This window comes from Lolium perenne, chromosome 2 (assembly GCF_019359855.2).
Source record: "Lolium perenne isolate Kyuss_39 chromosome 2, Kyuss_2.0, whole genome shotgun sequence".
NCBI lineage: Eukaryota > Viridiplantae > Streptophyta > Magnoliopsida > Poales > Poaceae > Lolium > Lolium perenne.
The window spans coordinates 16,728,545-16,751,904 of NC_067245.2; the positions used below are offsets into that span (position 1 = coordinate 16,728,545).

General features: G+C 47.4%; 3 protein-coding genes and 1 long non-coding RNA gene across 5 annotated transcripts; 3 read left to right on the forward strand and 1 right to left on the reverse strand.

Annotated features, from left to right (window-relative positions):
- Positions 1 to 529: 529 nt before the first annotated feature.
- LOC127331310 (uncharacterized) lies at positions 530 to 5,577 on the forward strand. Of its 2 annotated transcripts, XR_007869708.2 has the most exons (5): positions 530 to 974; positions 3,482 to 3,608; positions 3,687 to 3,740; positions 3,909 to 4,405; positions 5,316 to 5,577. It is a non-coding gene; the product is annotated as an uncharacterized lncRNA (long non-coding RNA). The 2 variants fall into 2 exon arrangements; XR_007869707.2 differs by having other exon boundaries at positions 3,909 to 5,577.
- Positions 5,578 to 8,757: 3,180 nt separating this feature from the next.
- LOC127331311 (uncharacterized) lies at positions 8,758 to 14,099 on the forward strand. The gene is made up of 9 exons (XM_051357425.2): positions 8,758 to 8,913; positions 9,005 to 10,576; positions 10,831 to 11,057; positions 11,146 to 11,478; positions 11,993 to 12,239; positions 12,554 to 12,682; positions 12,774 to 12,989; positions 13,077 to 13,200; positions 13,540 to 14,099. Exons 2-9 carry the CDS (start codon positions 9,035 to 9,037, stop codon positions 13,773 to 13,775), a joined length of 3,054 nt encoding a protein of 1,017 aa, XP_051213385.1. The 5' UTR covers positions 8,758 to 8,913; positions 9,005 to 9,034; the 3' UTR covers positions 13,776 to 14,099.
- Positions 14,100 to 14,404: 305 nt separating this feature from the next.
- Positions 14,405 to 17,158, reverse strand: LOC127331313 (receptor-like protein kinase THESEUS 1). Its single transcript, XM_051357427.2, has one exon. It carries the CDS (start codon positions 17,065 to 17,067, stop codon positions 14,629 to 14,631), a length of 2,439 nt encoding a protein of 812 aa, XP_051213387.1. The 5' UTR covers positions 17,068 to 17,158; the 3' UTR covers positions 14,405 to 14,628.
- LOC127331314 (uncharacterized) lies at positions 17,153 to 21,248 on the forward strand. Its single transcript, XM_051357428.2, has 7 exons — positions 17,153 to 17,666; positions 17,801 to 18,174; positions 18,532 to 18,891; positions 19,344 to 19,703; positions 20,473 to 20,630; positions 20,758 to 20,824; positions 20,929 to 21,248. The coding sequence occupies exons 1-7, from the start codon at positions 17,231 to 17,233 to the stop codon at positions 20,977 to 20,979; spliced, it is 1,806 nt and encodes a 601-aa protein (XP_051213388.1). The 5' UTR covers positions 17,153 to 17,230; the 3' UTR covers positions 20,980 to 21,248.
- The last annotated feature ends 2,112 nt before the right edge of the window (positions 21,249 to 23,360 follow it).

Genomic DNA, 23,360 nt, shown 5'->3' on the forward strand with positions numbered 1-23,360 from the left:
TATTCTCTCTCCTATATTTTAATACTATCCTATAACTACCATTTAACAGATTTCCTGACCCCACCTCCTCCAAACCCCACCTCCGCCTCCTCCATCGGCACCGGCAGGGCGCCCTCCCTCGCCGTCCTCCTCTCACCACGGCCATGGCCCCAACTCTCCTCCGCGGCGGCGCCCCCAACCACAAATCCGTCCGCCCCGCCCCCATGCCCTCCGCCGGCCCCTGCTCCCCTGCTTCCTCCCAGCACGACGCCCGACGGTGGCTCCCTCCCATGCCCTCCGGCTCTCTCCTCGTCGCATGCAGCTTCCGATTCGCGCGGTAGGCGAGCGGAATCGCGCGGGAGGCGCGCGGGCGAGGGAGCAATGATCCTGGCTTGGTCACCCAGATGTGGAGGACGCACCCAAGAGCTGGATGGACATCTATCGACCCATGTTCATATACATATGCTGCTGGAGACGGTTTTTTAGACTCGGTCCTCTATATGTCATATAGATGTTCATTTGGATGATCTTCTGGAGATGCTCTTATCTCTTTCCCTCTCTCTAAAAAAATATCGCATGGGACACAAAAGAGGACATGGAGGAGGCGTATCGTGGGATGCCCCGCCAGGCCACCGCCACCACCGACGAGCGCATCGTGGGAGGCTCCGCCACGCCGCCGCCGACGAGCACGAGGATGCGTATCGCGGGGAGGGTGGCGTCAGTCTGCCGTCGAATCCGTGACCTCACGCCAACGAGCATGAGCCTTGAGGAGGAGGCGCGTCGCGGGGAGGACTCCGACAGGATGCCGTCGTCTCCGCCACGCCGCCACCGAAGAGCTCGAGGAGGAGGAGCGATGTGGGGAGGGTTGCACAAGGCCACCGTCGACTCGGCCACGCCGTGAAGAGCAGCTCCAATGGAGCCCGACCGCCTTGGCATATCCTCTGCGAGTTGAGCGCTCCGGCCAGGGCGCCATCTCGATGGCGGCTCTCCTACAGGTGTGTAGCACTGTAGCCTCTCTCTGTCCCCTGAGATTCTCCAACCCATTAAGATCCTTCAAACACGGCAATGCCTCGATATCGATTTTGTGGCTGGATCTCATCTCATCACCTCCCATGTGCTGCATCCACGGCGTGATGACTGCGGAGGCGAGGCTGAGTATCAGACAACAACAACATCACTAGAGTTACGGCCGCACGAGCAGCACTAGAGCGACGACTGCCATGGTCCGTGCTTTTCTTTGCTGCCCCTCGATCATCTATCCTCTGTTCTTCCTGCACAAAGGCGAGCCAAATCTGTTGTTGCTTCACGAATCCAAGCCGGCTACACTTTTTTCCTGCTCCTGGAAGCGGCACTCGATGGGGGCAATCAGAGTAGTACGGTGGTTGTTGTTGTTGCTATGCTTCTTCCTTGAAAGACCTGACCACAGAGATGCCTGATATGTTCTTGCTGCTTCTTCTTTCATGTTTTAGATAATAGCAGATCTTGGTGGATAAACATATCCGTGTTGGTTATTTAGTTCATGTATTTTGCCTTGATTTGTTCCTCAAATCGCTAGAATGCTATTTTTTTTTGTGCAAGCATTTTTCTTGTTCCAAGTTCAGACTCCCCCACGGGCCAACACCACCAACACATGTGTATTTGGCCATTGGGGGCTTTGCTTTGTAGTCATCCCTTGAAGTTATTTATTTATGATGGAAAGTGGAAATAAGTTTTTTCGTGCAAAATGGTCCGGTACTTGTTTTTGAATCCTACATAGAAGAACTGAATTGAAGTATATGAAATGGAAGAGATCCAATTAATTTATTTGTTCATCCTACAGACTAAATTAGACACTAATTGTAGGATAAATGTTAATCGTAAAATAAATCATGAGTTTTATCTGTACTCGAGTTACAAATCTTTCAAAAGACTGGATAGAAGATAGATTACTAGGAATAGAATGCTCCAGTTCATGCACAGATGGTGAAAACTGTTTTTTAAATCTGAAATGGATTATGTAAAAATATAAATGAATTTGAGAACTGGCAATATTCGTTGTACAAAATAACATGGAAAAAATATAGAAACACGGTATGTATAATTGATAAAGGTGCAGTGCAGAATAATATAAAGAAGAAGCATGTGCTGTGGTCTGTAGAAAAGGGGAACGGCTGGAAAGAAATGGACGCCTGTTCTAGGACAATGGCTTGAGGGGTTATATGGATAGTGTGAATAAAAGTAGACCTATCAATTCATATGCAGGTTATACTTCTGATTCTCTATCCCTTGTGATTTATATAGCATACATTGTTTTGGTGTGTTTCTCTAGCCAGTGTGAGCCTATAAAAAATTAAATATATAATTTCAGTTGCCCGGCTTTTTGTATGACAATAGTTTAGTTCCCTGTTCTGCATTTTAAGAGTGCATAATAATAGATGCCCTTGTTCAATATTGTAGTGAGGTTTTTTGTTGAATCATTCTCTCTCTCTAGGAAGGATACATTTTTGGCCCTTTTAATAACATATCCATCATATGACATGGTTGAGTGAAGTTTCTCTAACAATGGTTATCTATTCATACATAAAACTATCTAGACTGTAAGGATGTGTTCGGTTTTGGAACCGGGAGGAATGGAATGGAACGGTTCCATTCCCAAATGTGTTCTTTTCTGGAATGGAGTGGAATGGAATGGTTCCAGAAAAGGGAATATTCCCTCAATATGCGGAACCGACCGGTCCGGCCGATTCGGCCGGACGAGGTGGAACGGCACAGTAATGCTGGGCGATTAACTCTAATTTAATCAAGTTTAGCAATAATTAATCAAGATTAATTATAATTAATCAAGATTAGGAATAATTAATCAAGATTAGCAATAATTAATCAAGTTTAGCAGTACTAATCAAGTTTAGCAAATAATTAATCGAGTTTAGAATAATTAATCGGGTGACTAATCTCACCCATTCCATTCCATTCTCATCCCATTCCAAAACCGAACACAGGGATGGAACCGTTCCGTGACAATTTTTTTGTCCAAACCGAACACAGGGATGGAACGGTTCCGTGATAGTGGAATGGAATGGTTCCATTCCATTCCACCTAATTCCCAAACCGAACACACCCTAATAGTAGTGAAATATAACCAGTTTGATTTCAGAGATGCAATATATGGATTCCGTTTGCAAGTTCCCTGCCAATTTTCTACCTCCGCCTCCAAATCTTATCCTCAATATAACAGTAATTGTCACATACATATAAGTTCAGCAAAACCTGTTTTTCACTATTTCCAAAAGGCTGGGGGAAGTTGATTCTTAGTCTGTCAGATGACACCTGCCAAACATACACTATCCCTGAAACTATCTCCTTAGAAAATTCTCTTAGACTAGATTGTGATCATTCTATGTCGTTTAACACATTCACTCCAATCTATCTATATAATACCTTCAAATTATTACTTTAATTTAACTTTATTGTCTTCTCTAAAATTATTCTTACTTCCATGTTGTGGGTTTGTCTTTTGTCATAGAGTTGAAGGCGCATGCTAGCTAGAGGTCAGCTTCATCTGCCAATCACAGTCTGCACTGCAGCGCCTAGAGGAGACGAACTGGTGTTGCATCGGCTCCTGAAGTGCGGCCTGAATCCCAATGAATCGGGTAACAATAATCCAGCACACGCTGTTGTTAATTAGTTCTTGTTATATTGTATTTTGGTATCTGAATCTTAATTTTTAGGTGGGTAATGTGTTGGGCTACTGCTAGAGAATGGCGCTGATCCAAATCCTACATGTATGCTTTGCAGATTTTGAATTCGGATACAAATTTGTTAATTGATATTTCTTTTATGCTAATTTCATATTCAGAATTTTGTATCACGGTTTGTGACTTTTTCTCTAATAATTTGAATTCCAAGTATTATAGTTAGTCTCATTTAGATCTCTTGCAATGTACATGCAGATCCATGAGGAGTTCCTTTATGGAGGCCTTAAGCAGGAGGCACAAGCCTGTGGCGGATCTGCTAGCGGAGGCTGGCAACGGCCTGCCTGTGAGCGACCCGGCCATGTATGCACGCGCCACCGTCGAGGAGTTCGATACCGCATTGCTTGAGGAAATCATCTGGCGGGGATGTGACCGTTGTGTGTTGCAGCGACAGCTGCAGCGCGCAGTCCAGGACGACAACATCTGGATTATCAGATAGCATTGGCTGCAACATCTAGCTCAGGCTAAGGATGAGGGCTGCTATTGTTCTCAACAGTGGTCAAGGTGCACACCCGAATTGGCCATGCTGCACCGAGCTGAATGTCATGACCTGGTTGTGACGGTGAACCAAGCTGTTCGGCTTTCAGAACTGTGGATTTTGTGTCAATGAAATCTCTTGAAGAACAACATGGTACATACTGTAAGCATCCCATTAATTTGGCCATCCTCATGTCAGTTTGGGTGGTCTAATGGAGGTAAGGGAGTTTGATAGAATAATTCATTTGAGCAATTTTTTTGTTTGAACATGTATTTCATACGCAATATAAATATAATACCATGATGTTATGTACAAAACTAGAAGAATGACAATATTAAATTGCGTTACTATGCTGATGATTAACTTGATATACGAAGAGTCAAGAGTATGTGTGCGTTTTCACTGTCAGAATGGTGCTGCCGTATCAGTGGTATCAACGCTATAAATTTTTGTTCTGCCATCATAAGCTTCTGCTAGAGTAAGAATAACTATTTTTGTTCCTACGCACAAACATATCCTGGCCTGCCGAGTGTATATTTTGTATCATACAAACGTACTATACAATAGACGGAAGTACATTATTCTTTGGCTGAAGATTGTCCACTGCTTTATCCTGTAGACTGAGATATGGTTTTCATGAGACTTTTGCCAGTTCTTTGAGGCCTTGGTTAGGTAGTTGACTGCTAGCAGCACAATTTCTGTCGGATCGAGAAATTCTATGGTGCTTAGCCTCTGGTTTGTGTTTTTTTAGTAAATCATTCGCTGACAGAGTTGGCAGCTATACTTAGAATGTAGATCAGGAAGAAAGTTCAACCTTTTGTAATAGAAAGTCTTGAGCTTTGTTTTTGATATGTTGATTCTTTTATCAGAAAAAGTGAGATAATCATCCAATTTCTTATGCTTGGCATCGAGTACATAATTTCTGAAATGCCTCTTTTAACAAACATTGTTGTTTACTTCATGTTGGCCAACTATTTCATCAAGGAAGATACATAGATAGATAGACTCAATTCATGTGCAAAAAGTAAGAATTGACTGTTTGTGCATAAGGAGGTATATGGTCAGGCAATTAGTCCCACAAGTCTCTGGGTGAAAGCTAACATATGTTTATCTGTAAACTCTTGCAGATGCCAGCTGGAGGGAGTGAGTGTTTGAGGACCTAATATCAAATTCTTGCAAACGGTGCGATCTGCCAACACCAAACCATTGCAGACGGTGGCTGTAGCTAACCAGTATCTAAATTGCCTTCAACAGCCGATGCGTGTATAAATAAGACTTATTTAGTGTATGTTGTATTACTATCATGCTATGTACCTTTTCACTGCCTGCTAATATTGTATTGTACTATGGTATGTGGTTCCTTTTTCACGCTATATAATGCTCACAAGATCATACCTATTCTATTGTTGTCTCACTCCATGCAGTGCGAAGATATAATTTCCTACTCTACGTAGTACTAGGTACTGTTCAAAAAATCGTCCGATTCAACGATTAATCGCCCGATTAATCCCTATTCAGTGGTCATCGATTAGCCGATAAATTTATTTATCGTCCGATTAACTCATTTATCGCCCGATTAATCATCCAATTTACCTATTAATCGTTTATCGTCAGCCGACCGAGTTGGACCCGATAAACGATTTTCTCAACATTGGTACTAGGACATGGTTTGTAATATAGAAAACGGAATACAATATACCAAACAAACTAAAGATAGAGCTGAAGGCTTTACAGTTTTTGCATTCTCTCCAATGAAGCATACGAACCAAATTGCTCTCAGTAACCTAAGAGAGGAATATACCGATTAGTCGCACCTCCCATGCCTTCCACCTCCTCCGTGATGGCTATTGAGCTGATGCCCACGAAGAGCCACATCTCCCTCCAGCTTTGGGCTCCATCACCTAAATCTGAGGGCTCTCTCCGCTAGCGCCACTATATCTCTTCCACACCTTTTAAATGCCACCTACACTGTTGCGGAGCAGCGACGCTATCCAGGTGGCCATCGAGTGCAACACGTACGTCCATAGAAGCTCTTTCACAACACCCCCACTCGCGTGTGACGGGAGAAGAGAAAGTCAACACGTGAAAGAAGAAGAGCACACCGAAACAGCGGTGTCTATAGAGGGGGGCAACATCAATTTTTTTAGGCTTAATTGCGAAAACCATGTGAAAGCCAGGATTTGAACTTGAGACCTGGGGCTCTGATACCATGTTAAGCTTCATGCACTAGCCACTTGAACCAAAAGTCCGAACTGATGGAAAGAGCTAGCCAATCCACATATACACTTCACAACACCCAAAAGATTAGATCCTCCGTGGTAACAAGAATCCATTTCTCCATGTCCGAGCAGAACGAGCTTCTTTTCTTTCTCTTACCCCTATGTTGTACTCACCCCAACGGATGAAATTCTAATACTTTATATGCGGGCGCTATAGCATACTAAAGGTTATACATTTTGAATGAAAAAAGAGTGCAAACCGCTATAGCTACGAAGGCCCAACACTCTTCGAGAGAAAATGTTTAATAGTTTAACTAACTTATCAATTCAGTATAATGTTAATATATAACAAAGGCGCGGTGTGTCTCGATCACCCACTTACTCAATGCAAACATATAAAATTTCTCTATCAGACACAACCAATCCACTAAGACCCGTTTTCACCTTTGTTTCTAAAACATGCACCGAGATTAGCCAACAACCAAATGACAATACGTAGGAATCATATCTAAGCACACAAAAAAATACTAGCCGATTATAGAGCAACCATATAAAAAAACCTAGCCTTAAAAAATTGGACTATACGTAATTCTAAATGGAAAAATATTAACTACAACCCACACACATTTACCACCGCAAAAAATTACTATCAACTAGCCACCACATAGCGCGGCGTGCCGCCGCGCCAATCATTGCTAGTATTTACTTATAAGAGGTCATACACGGGAGTGGTGTTTTGGAACATGGGAGCATATGCTCTCTATATTTCGAAATGCATCTTACACATATTTTAAATTTTAAAAAAATTGAAGCAAAAAATTCGCATTTACATCTTCACGTGCTACACGCTCACAAAGTCGTTTCATAAAAAATAAACTTATCATGTGACGTGTGTAAAAAACACAAAATTCAGTGCTGAAAACAATGCTTTTCACAGGATAAGTTTTCTCTTTTTTACATAGGCCACAAAAAATATTATTTTTTCGTGAAACTTGACGCATACACATATATTATGGAGATGTACATGTAGAATTTTTTATCAAAATTTCTCCACACTTCGAAATATGTTTTGTTGGTAGAGGGAGCATACGCACCCGGGAGCCGAATTGAATTTCCCGTCATACACATGAATCATAGATATATATCCCTGAAACAAATATATGCATGGTACCCCATCATTATAAGTATTGTTGCCATGAATTGCATATCTCAAAATCTCATTTTATGCTCTATTTATCTTTTTGTTTTGTTGGAGGACTATCACATATATTTCCTATTTACTTTATTGTGTCCAAGCGTCAAGAGTACCAAAAGAATCAAAAGAGAGAACAATGAGCCTTCCAAACAATTCTATAGGATTCTCCAAAGCATGCTTTATGGTTCATAATACTTGTCATTCATATTTCTTAAAATGCTATTTACTGTTATGCATGCTTTGTAGGATGTAAGAAATAACACTCTATACTTCATATTGCTTATTGTCATTCTTTACTGACTAAATCTTGTAAGACTCTGCATGATTACATAGAAACAACACAATAAATTTTAAAGATCATGTTAGTTTTATCCCCCTTTATGCTCGAGGACGAGCATAGGTTAAGCTTGGTGATGTTGATGCATGTAAAATGCATATATAAACTTTGCACCTTATTGCCACATATTATCACCTATTTGCATCATACATACTATTATTTTAATATTTTACATTGTTTTTGGAGATTTTTCTAAACAATCCCCTCACCTCCGGTTCTAACTCTGTCTGGCAGAAAGCGCCTCTCTGCAACTTACATTTCAATGATAAGCCGTGACATCCTTAAGATAGTTCGTCTTGTGTACGACCTCGTGGCGGTGAATATGTGGCAAGTAATTTGGATGAGACCTCTTTTTTTTTTTTGCAAAGAATCCCTCTATCCAACCAATGTATGCATATATTTGTTGTAACAAAATCTTATATTACGAGAAGAAGAGAGTATAAATTAAATTTGGATTCATCAAATGGATTTTTTTGCAAATAATATTTTTTTCATCAAGTCTACGAATTAAACAAGAAATAGTTCCTTTGCCGTGGATAGTAATGGATAGGGATGACCTAAATAAAATACGTTTCAATGATAAGCTGTGATATCCTAAAGATAGTTCTTCTTGTACACGACCTCGTGGCGGTGACGTGTTTTTGCGTGGAAAAGAAAAGGCAGCGCCGAACGGCTCCGGTCCTTGCCCTGCCCCTGCGCACGACACGTTTGAACCGGAACCCACCGCCACCGCTTTTGAGTTTTGACCTGACCCCAACCCAAACCCATTCTTTCCTGGCTTCCTCCTCTCTCTCGGGCTGCGCCGCGTTGCACCCTTTCCCAAGACATAATCTCCACAGACGACGACCAAAAAAAAAGGAAAAGGCAAAAGAAACCCACCTCCTCCCTTCCATTCCTTCCTTCCTTCCCTGGACACCGACGAGGGTTCCGCCGACCCGCCGCCGCCGCCGCCATCCATCCATTGACCGCGCAAGGTTCGCTCCGATTCCCCCCCTCCCCCACCGATCCGCCGTCCTCCGGCGCCATTGCCCGATTTGTCGATTAATTTTCGATTCGATTTATCAGGAGGAGGAGCGCAAGGGGAGGAGGACACCAATGACGTGGCTCCGCGCCGCCACGGGCGTGGCCCGCCACGCCGCGCGGCGGGCCCTCATCGCCCGCGCCACCGCCGGCACCACCCGATCCGCGGCCTTCCACACCACCGCGCTCCGCCGCAGCGCGGCCTCGGCGCCCGCGCCGCGCGCCGTCCCGCTCTCCCGGCTCACCGACAGCTTCCTCGACGGCACCAGCAGCGTGTACCTCGAAGAGCTCCAGCGCGCGTGGGAATCCGACCCGGCCTCCGTCGACGAGTCCTGGGACAACTTCTTCCGCAACTTCCTCGGCCAGTCCTCCTCCCCCACCGCCGCCGCCCTCTCCGGGCAGACCATCCAGGAGAGCATGCAGCTGCTCCTCCTGGTCCGCGCCTACCAGGTGAACGGCCACATGAAGGCGGCGCTCGACCCGCTCGGCCTCGACGACCGCGCCGTGCCCGACGACCTCGACCTCGCCAACTACGGCTTCACCGCCGCCGACCTCGACCGCGAGTTCTTCCTCGGGGTCTGGAAGATGTCGGGCTTCCTCTCCGAGAACCGGCCGGTCCTCACCCTCCGCGAGATCCTCCGCAAGCTCGAGCAGGCCTACTGCGGGCCCGTCGGGTTCGAGTACATGCACATCCCGGACCGGGACAAGTGCAACTGGCTCCGCGACCGGATCGAGACCGCCATCCCCACCCCCTACCCCAAGGACCGCCGCCTCGTCATGCTCGACCGCCTCGCCTGGAGCACCCAGTTCGAGAACTTCCTCGCCACCAAGTGGGCCACCGCCAAGCGCTTCGGCCTCGAGGGCGGCGAGACGCTCATCCCCGGCATGAAGGAGATGTTCGACCGCGCCGCCGACCTCGGCGTCCACAACATCGTCATCGGGATGCCGCACAGGGGGCGGCTCAACGTGCTCGGCAACGTCGTGCGCAAGCCGCTGTCCCAGATTTTCAGCGAGTTTGCCGGCGGGACCAGGCCCGTCGAGGGCGAGGATGGGCTCTACACGGGCACCGGCGACGTCAAGTACCATCTCGGCACCTCCTACGACCGCCCCACCCGCGGCGGCAAGAGGATCCACCTCTCGCTCGTCGCCAATCCCAGCCACCTCGAGGCTGTCGACCCGGTTGTCGTCGGCAAGACGCGGGCGAAGCAGTTCTACTCCGATGATGCTGACAGGACGAAGAACATGGGCATTCTCATCCACGGTGATGGCAGCTTTGCTGGCCAGGGCATCGTTTACGAGACGCTCCATCTGAGTGCCCTTCCAAACTACACCACCGGAGGAACCATCCACATTGTTGTCAACAATCAGGTTGCCTTCACCACTGATCCAAGAGCTGGCAGGTCCTCGCAGTACTGCACCGATGTTGCCAAGGCCGTGAACGTCCCTATATTCCATGTTAATGGTGACGATCTGGAGGCTGTTGTACGCGTCTGCGAACTTGCCGCTGAGTGGCGCCAGACTTTCCATTCTGATGTCGTCGTCGATCTCATCTGCTACCGTCGATTCGGACACAATGAAATTGATGAGCCATCTTTCACACAGCCAAAGATGTACCAGGTAATATATAATCCTCATGCTACAGGTTCTCATTACCTTGCACACTTTTATTACTGATCATTTCTGCATAGTTTGCTACCCAATGCAATATATACAGCTCGATGCCCATATCATTTTGAGCCTGTCCTCTATATTACCCTTTCTACCGTGTTCATGTTTTCTGTCCAATTCATGTGCTTTTTTTTTTTTGCTGATATGTATGCTTTGAGATTCTGGCACAGTGAATGTTTCTGATGAAAATTATTCTGTGGCAGGTCATTAAGAACCATCCCAATTCATTGAAGCTTTATGAGGACAAACTGCTTGGAACAGGCGAAGTCAGCAAAGAAGATGTTCAAAGGATCCACGACAAAGTGAACCGAATCCTGAATGAAGAATTCGCTAAAAGCAAAGATTATGTTCCTAACAAGAGGGACTGGCTCGCAGCTTACTGGACTGGCTTCAAGTCACCTGAGCAAATTTCACGGGTCCGCAACACCGGGTAACAACATCAGCTGTGTTGATTAGGCTTATAACTTATGTCTTCCACACATATATCATCCATAACCATTGAAATGCTTGCTTTGCAGGGTTAAGCCGGAGGTACTGAAACGTGTTGGTCAAGCAATTACTACTCTGCCTGAAGGCTTCAAGCCCCACAGAGCAGTGAAGAAGATTTTTGAGCAGCGCGCTGCAATGATTGAAAGTGGTGAAGGTATTGATTGGGCTGTGGCCGAGGCCCTTGCCTTTGCAGCACTCATAGTTGAAGGCAACCATGTTAGGCTGAGTGGACAGGATGTGGAAAGGGGAACTTTTAGCCACCGCCATTCGGTTCTACATGACCAAGAAACTGGGGCCAAGTACTGCCCACTCGATCATGTTGTGATGAATCAAAATGAGGAGCTGTTTACTGTTAGCAACAGGTAAGTCTGCTCATGGAACTATTACTTGTATCATCGTACTGATTGCTGTGATATTATCTAGACTTGTTAAATTTGGAAGTTCATAAGATCATCCATGTTTCCCTGTTCTTTAGGGAGAAATTATCTTGGGTACTGTAGGAATGTTTGGCTTGTCTCCGCTTTGGACTATAATTGTTCAGTATAGGTTCAATAAGCTCTAGTTTTTCTTGCTGCCTTGACTGTCCTTTAGACAAGAATGGAGATACTATATCGGTTCTTGTAGGATCGTTCGGCCTATCTCTGCTTTGAAATATAACTGTTCAAGTATAAGTTCATTAGAACAATAAGCTCTAGTTTTACTTACTGCCTTGACTGTCAACTTAACTTTCTTAAGTTGTCGCCTTGCATATGCAACCTTGGATCATTCCTACATTGTTTGAGATAGGTCCTGTTTTACCTGTAATAAGTTTCAACTCGAATAAGAAGTATACTTTGATTTTCTTGGGTTTGAGGACAAGAATTTTCCTTTTTGCAGTTCGCTTTCAGAATTTGCTGTTCTTGGGTTTGAATTGGGTTACTCCATGGAGAATCCTAATTCACTAGTGCTCTGGGAAGCTCAGTTTGGTGACTTTTCCAATGGTGCGCAAGTGATGTTCGACCAGTTCCTGAGTAGTGGAGAGGCAAAATGGCTGCGCCAAACTGGCCTTGTTGTTCTACTGCCTCATGGTTACGATGGCCAAGGTCCTGAACACTCCAGCTCCCGTTTGGAGCGCTTCCTTCAGGTAATTTGCAGGACATAATTTTACTTGTCTTTTCTATATCATGCGTGCAATTAATGCTGTCCAGTCAGAAGCAGCCTCCTGCTTTGTGTCCTTGTTCTTTGATAGCTTTCTAGCATGCTATAGTTGTTTGTTGAGTTGAGAAGAAAATATCCTGTCATTAATAAAGAATGAACCATATGCTTTACAACTTCTGATAGCTCGAGTTATTATGGTGATGGTTTGGCATTCTAAATTTTCCATAACTTCTGGATGTATGGTATGCTTGGTTCTTTAATGTTTTGTTGCTTACTAGAGATTATCAATTTGCTTCACAGATGAGTGATGACAATCCTTTTGTCATCCCTGAGATGGACTCAACACTTCGCAAGCAGATACAGGAGTGTAATTGGCAGGTTGTGAATGTGACAACCCCTGCAAACTATTTCCATGTGTTGCGTCGTCAGGTTTGTTTTTTTCACTATGCCAAAGTTTTACTAGACACCAAGCATGTGGGTCACCAGCGTGAATTAATCCTTACTTTTCTGCGGGATCTAGATACATAGGGAGTTCCGGAAGCCGCTGATCGTGACAGCCCCCAAGAACCTACTTCGGCACAAGGAGTGTAAATCCAACCTTTCTGAATTTGATGATGTTGAAGGCCACCCAGGATTCGACAAGCAAGGAACACGTTTCAAGCGTTTGATAAAGGACCGTAACGATCACAAGGAAGTCGAGGAGGGTATCAACCGCCTTGTATTATGTTCTGGGAAGGTATATGTTCGCTTTTAACAAATCAAGCCAAACAAGTTACCAGTTCAGTGCTAATATGAACTTCCTTTGAAATTGCCATATTTGCAGGTGTATTATGAACTTGATGAAGAGCGGAAAAAGACTGAGCGCAATGATGTTGCTATTTGCAGAGTTGAGCAGCTTAGCCCATTCCCCTATGACCTTATCCAGAGAGAGCTAAAAAGATATCCAAGTATGGTTCCTTTTCTCAAATAATTTAATCAAAAGCATGCATTAACAATGTTTCCATGTAGTTCTTTATAATTATAACATTGTTATGTAACTTATGTTGTGGCATTGCTTCTTTCACAGTGAGCTTTAGTTTTGTTGCACCTGTATTCCTGTAACTATATGCCTGTAGAACATGATAGTAGAACATTATTTTAGCACTTGTAGATGGCACCACACCTCGCTGGGTGCTGAACAGGTAGGAGGACACCACTGCTGGGCAACTAGCAGTTGTTGTCCAAGCTGTTATGTGTCTTGAGTATATTTTGTTGTACAACTATTCATGTTTGCTCTATGTACGCAGATGCGGAGATCGTCTGGTGCCAAGAGGAGCCTATGAATATGGGTGCATACACCTACATCTCCCCTCGCCTGTACTCGGCCATGAAGTCCCTTGGGCGGGGATCTTTCGATGACATCAAGTACGTGGGCAGGGCACCATCGGCTGCCACAGCCACTGGTTTCTTGACCGTTCATGTGCAGGAACAGTCAGAGCTAGTGAAGAAAGCATTACAGCCAGAGCCGATCAAGTTCCCCTGATGGAAACTGTTTGCAACGTAACTCTTTCGAGGCTCAAGTTGTCAAGCCTGAGCACACCATCTTAAAGTTTTGGTCTGTAACAAGTTCTTTTTTCTCTCCGTTTTTCTTTGAGGCGTTTCGCTCTGAAGGTCGTGAATAATCAACTCTTACTGAACCTTCTTGCTGTTGAAAAGGTGTGAGACCTATCTCAACATGAGCAACAATTTTGAATCGTTATGCTAGTTTTACTGACTGTATGGTGATATGTCCTTGTTTTCCTCGGGAAGCTATCTGGACAAATATTACCGTTCTGAATATGAGCAATAACATCGTGTGGTTCTACTCTATAGTCCTGTATTCTTCCATGGATGGTTCACAGTACGCGTTTACAGCAATATTGTTTCCGATATGTCTGGCAATTTGCAGCTGTGTATCTTATGAGGTGACACATTGCATTGCCAGTTGATTCATTTCTGAAGAAACTAATGATCGATTGGTGTTTTTGAACTTACAATTTTGGAATGTAAAAAATTAGTGAAGCAAGCCAGGTAAAGCTCAGGCTTGGCTTAAGAATCCAGCGCCTGGCGGGATTCGTTCAAGCTCCAACTAAAGGCAAATCTGCTTAGTATCTGTTGCAGTACAGGGATAAATGCACACAATTCCCAGCGAGATTTCATTCCTCTCTGCACAATATTTCAACATCTTTCTTGCAATCACTCGAGGCATCTTACAGCTACAACACTAACAACTGCTAAAATATATTCTACTGAAAATATAACCTAGTTTGGCTATCCTGTAGACTGTAGTGCACTACAGAACACGAAGTCAGATTTGGCTATCCTGTCCGCCAAGGTAATCCCAAGCAGCATTCAACCTATCTACCTCTTGGATCCAATATTTGTGAGAACACTGTTGTCCCTACGGTGGCATCAGTCACATCACCAACAATGCTGCAACCCTCATCCAATGCATCACCGCCCGCACGACGAGTCCGACCTAGAAATCCCTGAGTGCCATTTGTGCCGCTGCTGCTCGCTTCACCGGCATAGCGAAGAAACGACTCCTGCTGTTGAAGGGCACACTCCAAGTTCCACAGCACGTCACCCATCGTGGGCCTATCGACGCCGTACTCCGCTAGGCATTTCTCTGCGGTTTCGCCAAACTTCCGCAGCGAACCAATGCTGACGCTGCCCACAAGGCGGGGATCCATGAGCCTCTCCAATTGGCCAAGCTTCTGCCATTTCATCGCCCAGTCCACAATGTTCACCTGTTCGCGAGGAAGGGCCGGGTCGATGGCAGGCCTAGCGCAGAACACCTCCATGAGGACGACACCGAAGGAGTACACGTCCGACTTGTCAGTCAGCTGCTGCCTTCTGAAATAGTCGGGGTCGAGGTAACCGAAGCTACCTTTCACTGCGGTGCTGACATGTGCCTGGTCAATAGCCGGTGCTGACATCGATAGTCCGAAATCAGAAACCTTGGCAGACAGATTGTGGTCAAGGAGGATGTTGGTGGTCTTCACGTCTCGATGGATGATCGTCTCGGAGACTCCTGTATGAAGGTAGTGCAGACCCTTTGCCGCCCCAATGCAGACCTTGAGCCTCTGCTTCCATGATAGCGCCGGGAGGGCAGAGCCATACAGGTGCTCCCGGAGAGGCCCGCCTGCCATGAACTCATAGACCAGCACCATCTCACCGGCCTCATGGCAGTACCCGATGAGGGACACCAAATGGCGGTGCCGAAGCTTGGACAGCATTTCGATCTCGGTGCGGAACTCCAGCAGGCCTTGCTGTGACCGAGGGTTCCCCCGCTTAACCGCAACCACCGTGTCGTTCCACAGAACCCCTTTGTACACCTTGCCAAACCCGCCGACGCCTATGACCAAACCCTCGTCGAAGTTGTTGGTTGCCTGCATTATCTGGCCGATGCCGAGAGAAGGCCCCGAGGATGGGCAGCTTCTAGCTGCTGAAACGTTGGACGCAGAGATGCCAGTGTGCGTGTCAAGGCCTATGGAGGAGGACGGCTGTCTAGCGAGAGACCGGTGTTTCTCCTTTCCCTTCCGGCGGCGCCTCAAGAACAACAGCATGCCCACAATGCAGATGATGAACATTGCTCCACCGGCAGTCACAGCAGCGATTACTGCAACCTTCTTCTTGTGCCCCTTCAATGCTGGTTGATCAGCGGTGAGGGCATCCACACGGCGCACGGTCTGCTGGTCGCCGAGCTTCATGATCTCGACGCCATTGAGGATGGCATTCGGCTGCGAATACGACACACGGGGAGGCCCAACCTGCAGCAGGATCCTCCCCAGTCCCGGCGGGACAGCGACGACGAAATCCACAAAATAGGCGTCGAACAAGCCGAGGCTGCCGGACAAATCGAAGCTGCTGAGCACGGTGTCGTTGTTGAGGTAGACGTCGAAGACGAGGTCCGTGGAGTTGCGGCCGACGATGTCGCAGAAGTGCAGCCTGACGGAGTAGCGGAAGCCCGGGTCGACGGGGAACGCCCACGACAGGTTGAAGCGCTGGCTGCCGACGCGGGCGTCGGCCATCTCCTGCGCCTGCGCGTACACGGCGGCCGGGGCGGCGTACGGCGGGGCGGCGCCCTGCGGGTAGCGGACGCTGGCCGGGTCGGCGGAGACGGAGCTCGCGGCGGCCGCGTTGAGGAGGTAGGCGGCGTCGCTCTCCCAGAGCCGCCAGAGGGAGTCGTTGAGCGAGGACGCCGCGCCGTGCGCACCGGCGTTGACGCGGTAGAAGGTCTCGGCGAGGCGGAGTGGGTTGAACGGGAGCGGGAGCAGGGCGTTGGGGGCGGGGAAGAGCTCGACGGCGTTGAGGAGCGCGAGCGAGCCGGGCCGCGGGGAGAAGCGGAGGCGAAGGAGGCCTCCGCCGCGGTGCGGCAGCAGGTACTCGCGGTAGTTGTAGCGACCCCAAGCTGCGGGAGAGGCCGCACGGGAGTCGGAGATGAGCTGGAGGTCGCCTGCGGCGACGGCGAAGTGGGCGGATTGGAGTAGGTGGAGGCGGAGGAGGAGGTGGCGGTGCGGTGAGCGGGGGACGGGGAGAGAGTAGGTTGCGTCGGCGGAGAAGGCGCGCGCCGTGGAGTAGAGAGGCGAAGAGGCCGCGGTGGTGGTGGTGCGGGAGGCGTGGGCCGGGGAAATGGAGATGTTCGAGTCCGGGAGGAAGACGCGGCCGTCGGGGAGGGTGATGGGGGCTGCGGCGCCGCACGCGAGGAGGAGCGGGTCGTCGCCGGCGGTCACCACCGCCACCACAATGTGGAGGAGGACCAAGCCGGCGGCGGCGGCGTAGATGGCGGCCATGGCGCAATCTCTCACTCACTCCTCCACATTGCCATCCCAGTCACCGAGCTGCTGAACTGCACATGGAACCTGTTGGGCCCGGCCCAGCCCAAAACCCAAACCGAGCCCAACCTGAGAAAGACAAGGAAGGGGCCCGCCGCCCCCGCGACGGCGACCCAGCACGATGCCGCCGCTGGCCGCCGCCGACGCCTTCCTCGTCCTCGACTTCCTCGCCGGCAACCGCCGCGTTCCACTCCCCGCCTTCTCCGCCCTCGTCGCCGCTCTCCCGTCCGTCGCCGGCCACACCTCCCACCGCCTACGCAAGAGCGTCGGGCTCCGAGCCCTTGACGCCGCCCTCTCGGACCCCGCCTGCGCCGACGCCTCCGCCCCCCTCCGCAGGGCGCGGGCCGTCCTCGCCGAACCCGACCTCGCGGACTGCTTCCCGGACAACCTCGCCGTCTGCGATGACCTGCCCGCCCTCAGGCGGCTCGTCGACGCCGAGTGGACCAGCCTCCCTCCCTCCGTGCTCGAGGCCGCCGCCGACCGGATCGTCGGCGACGGAGCCCTCCACACGTGGGCCAAGGCCGACCAAGACACGCGCGGAAAGCTTCGTGTGCTCGGTGAGCCTCGCCTCGCCTTCCCTTCCTCTACCTCAGTTACCCTAGGAATTTCAAATCTCAGAATCTCGCATTGAAAATTTGAAATAGCTCCAAAACAACATTTTATTAAACGAAATTTTGGTTGGTTAATGCAGTTGGCGAGTCCACGGAGCGTGAGATTTTAGGCAAGCTTGGGCAAGACCCAGCCCCCAATGCGCCCAGCACGAGCGGCGGTAACGAAGCCGGTAGTGCTCAGCAAGAGGATGAATCCCAGCTTGGTAGGGAAACTGGAAAGGCTAGTCATGTTCAGGAGGATTGCACCCGACTCCAACAAGAGCCAGTAGAAAGAGCAGCGGATGTTCGACTTCCTGAGAAGCCTGTAACAAGGGCAGCAATCAGAGGCAAGGACAAAGCTTCACCTTCTCGTGTCACTGGAGAGATTGGCCCTGGCAGTGACAAGAGCCCTCCAGCAATGAGAGGTTCTAGGCCTGGTCTCATGGAGAGGAATCCTACTTCAAGCGTTTTTGAGGTGATAATTTTCTCTTTATCTCCTATGATCTTCTGGTATTAAGATACATTATCGTGAAGATTACGCTTTATTAGACTAGCCTCATATATACTTGTAGCATATAAGTTTTAAAATTACCCAGCTTCTAGCAACTTTGATGTGGGCAATGTATCAACATTATTAGCTCTTCATCTTTGTTGATAAAAAGTGCTCCTACTTGTATCTTCTTTGCAAGGGGTGATCTGGTGAATCTAATGCCTGTTTTATAAAAGTGTAATCCCTGCTATCTGTAGATTCTTTTTTTACTAGTACCAGTTGTACAAGTGCACGTAAAATTCCATTTAGTTTTGATCTTCTTCAATGTTGTTTTTCTGCAAGATTGAGCAAGATCCATCTGGGGTTCCTCTAGCTGATAAAGCGGCTAATGCACCCAGCACGAGCGGTGCTAATGAACCCAATCGTGCTCAGCAAGATGATGAAGTTCATCTTGGTACAGAAAATGGCAAAGCTGACCATGTTCAAGAGAGCTGCGCTCGACAACAAGAAGAGCCAGTAGAAAGATCAATGGATGGCCGACTTCCAGAAAAGTCGGTAACAAGCAAAACAATCAAAGGCAAGGACAAGGCTACACCTTCTAATGTTACTGGAGAGATTGCCCCTGACAATAACAAGAGCCATCCAGTAACAAGTTCTAAGCCTAGTCTCATGGAGAGGAATCCTACTGCAAGCGCTTTTGAGGTGATAATTTTCTCTTTATCTCCTATGATGTTCTGGTATTAAGATACAACATCGTGAAGATTAAGACTAGTCTCATATACTCGTAGCATGTAAGTATTAAAATTACCCAGCTTCTAGTTCTAGCAACTTCGTTTTGGGCAATGTATCAGCATTCTTAGCTCTTCATCTTCGATGATAAAAATTCCCACGTTTTGGCATGAATGTTGCTGTCTTGTTGTGTGCTGCTCTCCCGACATTTTGCTAATTATCACTTCAAGAGAACAATTTTGTTAACTGCTCCTACTTGTATGAGTTGTATCTTCTTTGCAAGGAGTGATCTAGTGAATCTGATGCCTGCTTTATCATAGTAATCCCTGCTATCTATAGATTCTTTTTTACTAGTACCATTTTAAGTATACAAGTGCACGGAAAATTCCATTTAGTTTTGATCTTCAATGTTGTTTTTCTGTAAGATTGGACAAGATCCATCTGGGGTTCCTGTAGCTGATAAAGCGGACAATGCACCCAGCACGAGCGGTGCTAATGAAGCCAATCGTGCTCAGCAATATGATGGAGTTCATCTTGGTACAGAAAATGGCAAAGCTGACCATGTTCAAGAGAGCTGCGCTCGACAACAAGAAGAGCCAGTACAAAGATCAACGGATGGCCGACTTCCAGAAAAGTCTGTAACAAGCAAAACAATCAAAGGCAAGGACAAGGCTACATCTTCTAATGTTACTGGAGAGATTGCCCCTGACAATAACAAGAGCCATCCAGTAACAAGTTCTAAGCCTAGTCTCATGGAGAGGAATCCTACTGCAAGCGCTTTTGAGGTGATAATTTCCACTTTAGCTCTTATCGATGTTCTGGTATTAAGATCCGGTATCATGAAGGTTGCACGTATTAGGGCACTCTCATATGATTGGAGTGCTCTCATATAGCATATAAAATTATCCAGCTTCTAGCAACTTTGTTGTGGGCAATGTATCAGCGTTCTTAGCCCTTCATCTTTGATGATAAAAAAAAATCAAAATTTCGGTATAGATGTTGCTGTCCTGTTGTGCATTGCTCCCTCTACATTTTGCTAATTACCAGTTCAATAAAACACTGAGTTAATTGTTATACCGTTTTCTGCAAGGGGTGGTCTAGAGATCTCATGTTTGTTTCATCAAAGTAGCCCCTAATGATTAAAATATCAACATTTCGGTATAAATGTTGCTGTCTTGGTGTGTATTGCTCTCTCAGCATTTTGGTAATTACTAGTACAATAAAATACTTTGTTAATTGTTATGCCCTATTTGTATGTTCTTTGCAAGGGGTGATCTAGCGGATCTCATATGATCTTTATCAACCCCTGATATTGGTAGAAATTACAAATTTAAAGAATCACATAAATGCCTGATCACACGTTCATTAAGAAGCCTCATTGAAAATGCACATGTCTGGTTGTTGGCTTGTTTTACCAGTTTAAGTATGCTAGTGCACAGATAATTCCAATTTGGTTTTGATCGTCTTGAAGATTGCTTTTTGGGTGCAATATAAAGATAGCACCTATATATGTATGCAGTATTCTGATGGTATGTCATCATCCTGTAAATCTAGTGGGATGATTCAAGTGACTCTGACCCTGGAAGGCCGCCACATAAGCGCCAGTTACCCACTTATGAAATGAAGCGGAGACCCCCACCTACATTTCCAAACAAAAGAAGAAAGAGGTGGAGCGAGATAGAAGAACAAACCTTGATCGAAGGGGTTGAAAAGTACTATCTTTCTTTTCCCCACTCCCACATTTTATATTGAAGAAGTTCCTGAAAGAAACCCTTGTTTCATTTGCTTCCTGATGATGGTATTTACTGTTTTATTTCCGTCCGCTGCTGATGTGTGCAGGTATGGCAAGGGAAGCTGGAAAGACATCAAAACCGCGTACCCTAGAGTGTTTGCAGACAGATCCCAGGTACGCATTCTGATTGACATACATTTTGCTTCTACCTCGACGCCACGACCATCTCCTGTCCATAAACCTGAAAAATCATAACGTTGGTTTCTTTCTTCGCGCAGGTTGATTTGAAGGACAAGTTCAGGAACATGGAGAGGTACAACATTAATTAATTAACGTTGTCTGAACATCGAAAGCCATGCAGCCGGTAGATAGCTTTTGCAGCAGCAGGCGTATATATAGGCGGCATGATGTCGCCGTCCTGCCAAGGGCGTGAGATATCTTGGCCTTCTGGTTGTTGCAAGCTGCAACTAGCAGGTAAGAGAGGCCAGCTCTTTTCCATGTACAGGGATACGTGGGCTATCCCTGGTAGCACAATGATGGCCCGGTGTTGTTTGTAACTAAGTTACTGATTAGGTTTCTTATGATGATGATGATGATACGTGCCTGGCTCGAGTCTGTATTTCTTCTTCTCTTGGTGTTGTCGCTGATGCCAAAATCTTTTTTTGGAGGGCAGGCAGGCAGATGTCTGCGTCATCTGGTGGGTGGGTTATCGTCGGTGTGGTAGATTTGGATGATTAAAATTAGATACACCTGTTGGTCTGGCAGAAAATGCATATCCTAATTAATTTGCAGGTGCAGATATACTACTTTTGCAGCAGATTACTGCTGCTTAAGCTTGAGAAGGGACGTCTTTGGCATGGATCACATGAGAGGGCCGAGGATGCATGTGATCGACGTTTCTGTTGCTCTCCTGTTAGTTGTACCAAACAAAAACCGTCTGTGGACCGTGCTTGCAGCGTTAACGTACGTGCGCACTGCAGCCAGTTCAGGCGGATAGTGTGTATGCATGTGAGTCCAAAATGAATCAACATGATTGGGTACCTGGATTTCTTTTTTAATTTGATGATTACAGCTCTGTGGCTGACCTCATGATGCTGCTATGGTGCTTTATCTCTTTTGTTCATGGAGTATGAAACTGGATTGATCATTGCTGATTATGGATAGTGATGATGGGGAAGAAAAAAGGTTGATGTAAGGTCATTTTTATACGAGAGAATTGGAGATAACACCTGGTAAGACATGCAATGTTTAACTTTGCACCACCCGTGGTCGGATGGTTAGGAGGGCAGTGGCACCCTCAGCCCACTGGCAATCCCCATTTGATGGCTAACACGAATGCCATCCTTCGGACACGTACCCCTCTCTATTCTATTGGTAGTTATTGGCCGAGCCCACTTCACCTCCACGATGATTCTAGGAAGAAGAGAACGACGGGGAGAACGTGGTTGGCCGTGGCGTTGCCGGCGAAGGTGAGGCCAGGAACTTAGGGTTAGGGTGGAGGTGTGGGAGCTTAAGGTTTTTGGGAGACGGACCTTGCTGGCGGCAAAACTTTGGGTTTTAGGGTGCAAGGAGTTGTTGGAGTCGGAGATGGGGGCAGGGTTTAGAGGGAGGCCAGGTGCGGCGGTGGACCGACGGTGGGCATCCGTCGAGGAGGGTGGGGCAGCGAGGCAGCACGGGAGCACTGCTAGCCGAGGGTGACAACGACATGCGGCCTGGCCTGAGGAGTAAGTGAGGGATGAGTTAGGAATGGGAGGAATAAGAAAAGAGGACGATGATGGGAGGAAGAAGATGACCAGGTGTGGGGAAAAAACCCGCGGCCGATGGCCACTCAATGTGGCTGCGTCAAGAGTCAATTAGGAGAATCCACGTTCACTAGGGATTAAACCTGAGATTTGATGCTCTGATGTCACATAAAGATGAAATATTATTTCGATGGGAGGCGATATTTTTTTGTCGATAGCGATGCGCTGTCTACCAGACTCCGCATTTCGATAGTGGTCAGTTGGTTAAGGGGTAGAGATGTGCATGCATTCGTAGAGATGAGTGTATATACCGTATTTCGTAAAACAAATAGATTGTTAACGCAAGTTTTTTTTTGAAATGTAGGATATTTGGTGGCGCAGAGAAGGGAGAGGAGGATAGCAGAGCAGTACTACTGTACTAGGAGTAACATAATATAAGAACCAACTTAATCGCCTCCACACTGACGAATCATTCCCCCCTCTCCCCTCTCCCTCCGTCTGCTCCACCTTGAGAGTCCCCTGCCACCTCCCGGCTCCTCCCTCCCTCTTCTCCAGCGGCTCCACCGGCTGGAGGCGGCGGGAGGGAGGAGGCTGGTCTGTATATAGTAGATCTAGGTCTAGTAGTAGTGTTCAGGCTTTGTCCCGGTTTGGCGTTATGCCGGTGGAGACTCGGTGGCCATGGCTTGTGGGCAGCTCATGGCGGTCGGAGGAGGTTATACCCCAGTTCGTCAAGCTCCAGAGGAAGGAGCTGATAGCGAGCAGTGGTGCTGCTCTTCCCTCCACAAGAGTCAATAAAGCCCTGTGCTGCATCTTGTTTCTGATCTGTGCAACATCCCCCCCTTCTCTGGCCGGCCATGGTGGCGAGGGGAGAGGGCGTGGAGGTGATGCTTGGTGGCAGCACGGAGATGTGAAGCTTCTGCAGCGGAAGCTACCAAGCGTCGGAGAGCTACGCCGCCGCTATCTTTGGC